The 8,086-nt window shown below is 46.7% G+C and overlaps 1 protein-coding gene across 1 annotated transcript; it reads right to left on the minus strand.

Annotated features, from left to right (window-relative positions):
- Positions 1-390: 390 nt before the first annotated feature.
- On the minus strand, positions 391-7,808 carry OVOL3 (ovo like zinc finger 3). Its single transcript, XM_082231350.1, has 4 exons — positions 7,121-7,808; positions 4,535-4,695; positions 2,588-2,768; positions 391-965 (listed from the first exon to the last, which is right to left on the minus strand). The coding sequence occupies exons 1-4, from the start codon at positions 7,221-7,223 to the stop codon at positions 673-675; spliced, it is 738 nt and encodes a 245-aa protein (XP_082087476.1). The 5' UTR covers positions 7,224-7,808; the 3' UTR covers positions 391-672.
- Between the last annotated feature and the right edge of the window lie 278 nt (positions 7,809-8,086).

Below are 8,086 nucleotides of genomic sequence, written 5' to 3' on the forward strand. Positions count from 1 at the left end.
CAGCCATGGTCAGAGAGGAGGCCGGCTATGTTTAAGCAGGAAGCAGAACAAAATATTCCCCTGGCCATGAGGAAACGCAGTTTTTAATATAATTATATGCTGTCTCGCCACCAATATTGGCCCCGCGAGGCGGCATGCGGCAAAGCGCAATTCATTACAAGATTAACAGGTTAGAAACAGCCACATATTCAGCGCAACCAAAAACTTGGGCAAGTGCAAAAGGGTTTTGGTCGGTGCCTGGAAGAACGTCACAAAGGCCGAAATGCCTGCAGAGTGCGTTCCACAGCTGGGGGGGCCACCACAGAAAAAGCCCTGCCCCTGGTGGTCACCCACCTCGCCTCAGAAAGCGAGGGCACCCGCAACCGAGCTTGGAGAGAAGACTTGAAAACACACCCTTCTGGGAACCTTCATTTTGAAAACAAAAGTTTCTAGTCCTCTGAGACTGCCGTCGCGTATTTTGGTAACAGCTAATTTTGAGAAACGGAAATCTCAAGGCAGGGCTGGGCGAGACGCCCAACACTTAGAAGAGGTGCGGAATTGGCACAGTCCCCTCTTGGCATGGGCAGCGTACTCCAAATGCATGATTTGGCTAGTTTTTCTACTCCCCCGTTTTCCTTACATGGGATTTGGGTGCTGCTGTTTCCCGGTTTCCTCGGCCCTGGCCTCCGGGCCTCAGTAGGCGGAAGGGTAGAGGACGTGGAACCTGGGGTGGAGGTCGGCCGGCGCCACCTTCTGGAACGCTCTGGCCAGGATCCCGTGGCCGGGGTGCAGGCGGCGGACGTGGCCGTAGTACTCCTCACTGCTGCTGCAGGTGAAGCCGCACTCCTCGCACACAAAGAGCTTGGAGCGGCGCTCGCGGTAAGCGTATCGCTGCTGGATGCTGTGGATTTTCTTGAGGTGCGACTCGAGGGAGCAGCGCTGGGTGAAGGCTTTGTCGCAGACGCAGCAGCGGTACGGGCGGATGCCTGCAGAGGAACAAATGTCAGGTGGACAGGCCTATATTATTATTTATTGAATTTATATACTGCCCTATACCCGGGGGTCTCAAGGCGGTTCACGGAATAAAATCAAGATATAAAACCGCAAAATAATAAAACCTCTACAATTCGGTATTTTGTCAGTCTTCAACTCCAGATACTCATTTTTGCTTTCATGCAAAAAGTCCCTTAGAAATTTCCAATCCTTAATACAGGATCGAAAAATTAGAATATCGTGGGAAAGTTCGTTTATTTCAGTAATTCAACTTAAAAGGTGAAACTAATATATGACATGCAAAGCGAGATATGTCAAGCCTTTATTTGTTACAATTGTGATGATCATGGCGTACAGCTGATGAAAACCCCAAATTAACAATCTCAGAAAATTAGAATATTAAATGAAATCAGCAAAACAAGGATTGCAAATCGAGCAATATTGGACCTCTGAGAAGTAGAAGCATGCATATGTACTCAGTACTTGGTTTGGGCCCCTTTTGCATCAATTCCTGCCTCAATGCGGCGTGGCATGGGTGCTATCAGCCTGTGGTCCTGCTGAGGTGTTATGGAAGACCAGGATGCTTCAATAGCATTGAATTACTGAAATAAATGAACTTTTCCACGATATTCTAATTTTTTGAGTTTCACCTGTAAGTGTCAGTAATGAGTTTTCTCTCATTAATCACGTTAACTTTGCCATCTCCGGGGAAATTATTTTTATATATTGAATTTATATACCGCCCTATACCCGGGGGTCTCAGGGTGCTTCACAGAATAAAATCAAGATATAAAACCACAAAATACATCATCAAAATAAAAACAACCTGATAGCGGAGGTCCCCCATTTTTTAAAAAAAGGGCATAGGATGTCCATCAGGTCAACCAAAGGCCTGGTTAAAAAGGAACGTTTTTGCCTGGCACCTAAAGGTGTATAATGAAGGCGCCAGGCAGACTTCCCTGGGGAGAGCATTCCACAGACAGGGAGCCACTGCAGAGAAGGCCCCGTTCTCATGTTGCCACCCTCTGGACCTCTGAGGAGGCGGCACACGAAGGAGGGCCTCAGGAGATGATCAGAAGATATGGTTTTGAGGATTCAAAATGACCTTAACATATGGGAGAGCTGGGCCCAAATTACCACAATGACTTTCAAGAGGGACAAATGTAAGGGTCTGCGCTTTGGCAGAAAGAACCAGATGCACAAATATGAAATGGGGGAGACACCTGGCTTGCGAATAGGGCACGTGAAAAAGATCTAGGGGCTCCAGCTTAACATGAGTCCACAGTGTGATGCAGCAGCAAAAAAAGCTAATGCTATTCTATTCCCTAGCTAAAGCTATGCTATTCCCACCCTTCCTGGTTCAAAAACCAAGCTCAGGGCGGCTAACAACAAATTTAAAACACTTAATTATAAAAGCAGCATAAAATACAGTATAAAAACATGAATAACAATAAAATTCAAAATTCAGAAATCAATTTAGGGGAAATAAGCATTTTGTAAAAACTATTTACAAAACCCCCCCCACAATACATTGGTCAATATGGATGTTACATTTGTAAATTCCCCACCCAGGTGAGCAACGAGAGCCAAGGCCCTTGCGGGGTGAGGTCCCCACCTGTGTGCGTCCTCAGGTGCCTCTTGAGGTCAAAGGTGTCGTTGAAGCCCTTGCCGCAATACCTGCAGACGTGCTTCTTGACCGAGCTGTGGCACTTGAGGTGGCGGTTCAGCATGCGCTGCAGAGGGAAGTGCTTGCTGCACACGCAGCACTGGAACTGCGGCGCTGCAGGACTCCTGCCCTGGACGGAGCAGAAAGGGAGGAAGCGGGACAGGTTGGGAGTTTGCAAACCAGACGAACGTGGAGGACCTGCAACCCAGAGGCTTGGAACTACCACTCCCCTCAGTCTCAGCCAGCATGGTCATTCCGTACATTTTTTTCTTTTCATACAATTGTGGAGGTGTGCAGCCTGGGAGTCATTTTGGACTCCCAGCTGTCCATGGAGGCACAGGTCAATCCTGTGTCCAGGGCAGCTGTTTACCAGCTCCATCTGCTACGCAGGATGAGACCCCACCTGCCCGCAGACTGTCTGGCCAGAGTGGTGCATGCTCTGGTTATCTCTCGCTTGGACTACTGCAATGCGCTCTACGTGGGGCTACCTTTGAAGGTGACCCGGAAACTACAACTAATCCAGAATGCAGCAGCCAGACTGGGGACTGGGAGCGGCCGCCGGGACCACATAACACCGGTTCTGAGAGATCTGCATTGGCTTCCAGTACATTTCCGAGCACAATTCAAAGTGTTGGTGGCGACCTTTAAAGCCCTAAACGGCCTCAGTCCAGTATACCTGAAGGAGTGTCTACATCCCCATCGTTCTACCCGGACACTGAGGTCCAGCTCCGAGGGCCTTCTGGCAGTTCCCTCCCTGCGAGAAGCAAAGCTACAGGGAACCAGGCAGAGGGCCTTCTTGGTGGTGGTGCCTCCCATCAGATGTCAAAGAAATAAACAACTATCTGACATTTAGAAGACATCTGAAGGCAGACCGGTTTAGGGAAGTTTTTAATGACGGATGTTTTAATGTAATTTTAATCCTTTGTTGGAAGCCGCCCAGAGTGGCTGGGGTAAGCCAGCCAGATGGGCGGGGTAGAAATAAAAAATTATTATTATATATTATTATAGTTGGAACCCCCTGCCGTGCAGGAACCTTTTGCCCAGCGTGGGGCTCGAACCCACAGCCCTAAGATTGAGAGTCTTGTGCTCTACCGACTGAGCTCCAGTATTTATTGCATATAATTTATATACCGCTCGATTGCAGGAAACAAACCTCAAAGCAGTTTTTAAAAATGGCAATAGAATTATCGTTACATGATTGGAAACGTTCATAAAACCACAAGAGAATAGATCAAAACTCACACAAGCTTCCTAGACTATCTGGGTTGGCTTGTCTAAATAAGAATGTCTTCAGCAATTGGCTGGGAGTTCCAACGTGTCGGTTCTGCAACACTAAACGACTGAGTTCTTACGGACGCAGAGTGGGGGTTACGCGGCACCTTTTTTTGCGACAACATTTATCTTGGATTAAAAAGCACATCAACTGCTTTTGGAAAACCAAATGATTTTTATGTTACCTTCTGAAGATTTCAGGTAATGCTAAATAACAATAATATACAATTACACTGAAACAGAAGAAGTGTGCATGCACACGAAAGCTTATACCAGAACAAACTTAGTTGGTCTATAAGGTGCTACTGGACAAATTTTAATTTATTTTTATTTTGACTGCATCAGACCAACATGGCTACCTACCTAAGTAAATGTATAACTGCAAGCACTTGGCAATCATTTTTTTTTATGGGTTCTGTGCACTTTGGCACGCATGTTACGTACCCAGCCAAACGAAATAATATTATTTCAACCCAAACATGTTTCGAATCCCCGGGTCATGCTTCAACTTTTTAGCACCCCACATTTTCGGAATTGGAAAGCTGGAACAATTCAAGACGCCCTGATCTGGCCGACCACTGTGAGAACAGCTGGCCTGATCCACTGATCTTCCTGGGTTCTTACCTTGCTGCTCCTGGGATATTTCCCCACAGGACCCAGTTGAGGATGACACGGGCTTTGAGAGACGCCTTGGAGGAAGTTTCCTCCGTGGGTTCTTTCCCACACGCTCACGGAGCCGCCTGCGAGGAGCCTGGGGTCTGCCAGGGTTTGAGCCAAGCTGCCTTCTGGAAAAACAAGTGCTGGATTTACGTATAAGCTAAACAAACTCTAGCTTAGGGCCCCACTCTCTTGAGGGCCCCCCAAAAAATTAAAGGGAAAAAACCTAGATGTACGTTTCCTAAATACAGTGGTGCCTCGCAAGACGAAAAGAATCCGTTCTGTGATTCTCTTCGTCTAGCAGTTTTTTCGTCTTGCGAAGCAAGCCCATTGACGGATTAGCGGATTAGCGCAATTAGCGGCTTTTAGAGGCTTATCGGATCAGCTGATAAGCGGCTTAGCGGCTTAGAAAAAGGGGGGAAGGGGGGGGGAAACCCGCAGGAACTCGCAAGACATTGTCGTCTTGTGAAGCAAGCCCATAGGAAATTCGTTTTGCGAAGCACCTCCAAAACGGAAAACTCTTTCGTCTAGCGAGTTTTCCGTCTTGCGAGGCATTCGTCTTGCGGGGCTCCACTGTATAAGATAAAAAACAAATAACATAAAACCTACCTATAGCAACAGTGTTTTGTGTTGTGTAGGCTCCTATGACGCACCGTATTTTCCGCTCTATAAGACGCACCCGACCATAAGACGCACCTAGTTTTAGAGGAGGAGAACAAGGAAAAAAATATTCTCTCCCTCTCTGCACAGCGCCTCTCCAGCAAAGCGGTAGGAGAAATGGAAGGGGCTCCGTTTTTCCTCCTGTTGCCCTGAAGAGGCTTCAGGGATAGCTGCGCAGCCTGCATTCGCTCCATAAGAGACACACACAAATTTCCCCTTACCTTTTAGGAGGGAAAAAGTGTGTCTTATGGAGCGAAAAATACGGTAAGTTATGGGCCCTGCCTGCTAGCCTGCTCCCTAAAATATCAGTGGTTTGCTCCTTTCTATATATAGGGCGCCTACATTCTGCTATTTATCATTATTAGTAGTTTGCATCATATATTTGCACCTCTTATTATTTCATGTTCTAGCAAGTTTCTAGAGACTAGATTATGAGTCTTTGTAAACTGTGTTTCTCAATGAACTTTTGTTATTGCCAAAGGCCAATGTGTTTGCATCACAGTGGTATCTCGGGTTAAGAACTTAATTTGTTCCGGAGGTCCGTTCTTAACCTGAAACTGTTCTTAACCTGAAGCACCACTTTAGCTAATGGGGCCTCCTGCTGCCGCTGCGCCGCCGCTGCACGATTTCTGTTCTCATCCTGAAGCAAAGTTCTTAACCTGAGGTAATATTTCTGGGTTAGCGGAGTGTGTAATCTGAAGCGTATGTAACCTGAAGTACCACTGTATTCAGTTTGTTATGAATAAAAAATCATTTTAAGTTAGAGCTTAATAATTATTTCACTATTAATATACTACTTCTTAATTGTATTTCAGTTCAACAATTGCTTTGATAAAATACATCTTTTGTGATGTGCAAATGGCTTGAGATATCTATGAGGTCCATAAATTGCCATCTAGTATATATTCAACACAAAAAACAGTGACAATTTGTTGTCGGCAAAGGACAGCTGGACATATTATCAAGGGCCCCATTACCTTCAGGAGCTGAGGGCCGCATCAAACCTAACACGGCCCTGGGAAGAACCAACACGAACCCCCCTTCTCCAAGGATGCTGTTGCAGCCCATTCTTCCAGGGAGCCAGGTGTGTTAACGGAAGAGGGCAAGAGACTTGTGGACGCCCAGGGCATGTTTTGTGGCAAGGGCAGCCTTATGTTTGGGCTGCAACTGGCCCTTGCATTCCCACCCACCCCAGTTGCAAGAAATTTGCAGCCCTGGGATTCAGGACAGGGGCAGGAGCATTTTCAGGAGGGGAAAAGCTTTGGTGAACAGGATGGGGTATTGAGAGGTCTGGAGGGTGGCAACACGAGAGCAGGGCCTTCTCTGCAGTGGCTCCCCGTCTGTGGAATGCTCTCCCCAGGGAAGTTCACCTGGCAACTTCATTATGAACCTTTAGGCACCAGGCAAAAACATTCCTTTTTAACATTCCTTTTGATTATGTATTTTGTGGTTTTATATCTAGATTTTATTCTGTGAACTGCCCTGAGACCCCTGGGTATAGGGCGGTATGTATGTTCAATAAATAATAAAAATAATTAATAATAATTTCCCCGGAAATGGCAAAGTCAATGTGTTTAATGAGAGAAAACTCATTACTGACACTTATTAAGAATTGGAAATTTCTAAGGGACTTTTTGCATGAAAGAGTAAAGGAACTTGCAATATCTGCAGTTGAAGATTGACAAAATACAGGATTACAGAGGGCTGAATGGTTGGATCTTAATGAGTGAATACCTTATTTGACTGCAGAACAAGACTCCTTTTATCTTTCGTTATCTTTCTTTAATCTTTTCTTCCCTCTCTCTCCTCTTCAGCTTTCTCTCTCCTCAGGTCTTTTTCTTTTCTTTTCTACTTTTGTGTTGAAGGCAATGCAAAAAAATTTAGCACACCTACCTGGGATGTACAAGTCTCCGCGAAGTTGGTCAGAGAGCTCCCCCCAATCCCGGGACGCCAGTCGCGTCGAGACTCGCCGCTTGACCAGGAAAGATTTAGGCATGGCTGGCGCAACCGTCGGCTTGAGATTCGCCGGCGGTATTTTGGCACTTTGACAGCAGTCACGAAATTAAAAGACCCCTGCTTCTTGGGAGAAAAGCGATGACAAACTTAGACAGCATCTTAAAAAGCAGAGACATCACTTTGCCGACAAAAATCTGTCTAGTTCAAGCTCTGGTTTTCCCAGTAGTGATGTATGGAAGTGAGAGCTGGACCATCAAGAAGGCTGATCGCCAAAGAATGGATGCTTTTGAATTCTGGTGCTGGAGGAGACTCTTGAGAGTCCCATGGACTGCAAGGAGATCCAACCTCTCCATCCTGAAGGAAATCAGCCCTGAGTGCTCACTGGAAGGACAGATCCTGAAGCTGAGGCTCCAAGACTTTGGCTACCTCATGAGAAGAGAAGACTCCCTGGAAAAGACCCTGGTGTTGGGAAAGATGGAGGGCACAAGGAGAAGGGGACAACAGAGGGCGAGAGGGTGGGACAGTGTTCTCGAAGCTACCAGCATGAGTTTGACCAAACTGCGGGAGGCAGTGGAAGACAGGAGTGCCTGGCGTGCTCTGATCCAGGGGGTCACCAAGAGTCGGACATGACTAAACAACTAAAAACAACAACATTTTGCTGGAAGCCGCCCAGGGGGTCACGAAGAGGCGGACACCACTAAACGACTCAACAACAACAAGAAGATTCTCTCCTGCTCTGCTTCCTTTCCAGATCAGAGGCTACAACCCCAGTATCTCATCCAAACACCCAGCTACCTTCCAGCAAAAGCAGGAACAGGCACCCAGAAGTCAAACCACTCACCTTCTGGTCTGCTGCCAAGCCGAATCCAAAATCTCCGCCGAAGTCCAGCGAAGGTTGTGATT

The sequence above is a fragment of the Podarcis vaucheri genome (genome assembly GCF_965113315.1).
Source record: "Podarcis vaucheri genome assembly, chromosome: 7".
Taxonomy (NCBI): domain Eukaryota; kingdom Metazoa; phylum Chordata; class Lepidosauria; order Squamata; family Lacertidae; genus Podarcis; species Podarcis vaucheri.

Excerpts from the sequence above, each read along its gene's own strand:
- OVOL3 (XM_082231350.1), bottom strand. The coding sequence starts at position 7,223 with ATGCCTAAATCTTTCCTGGTCAAGCGGCGAGTCTCGACGCGACTGGCG. Across the intron at positions 4,696-7,120 it reads CGGAGACTTGTACATCCCAG|AAGGCAGCTTGGCTCAAACC; the intron begins GTAGGTGTGCTA and ends TTGTTTTTCCAG. Across the intron at positions 966-2,587 it reads GCACCTGAGGACGCACACAG|GCATCCGCCCGTACCGCTGC; the intron begins GTGGGGACCTCA and ends GTTCCTCTGCAG.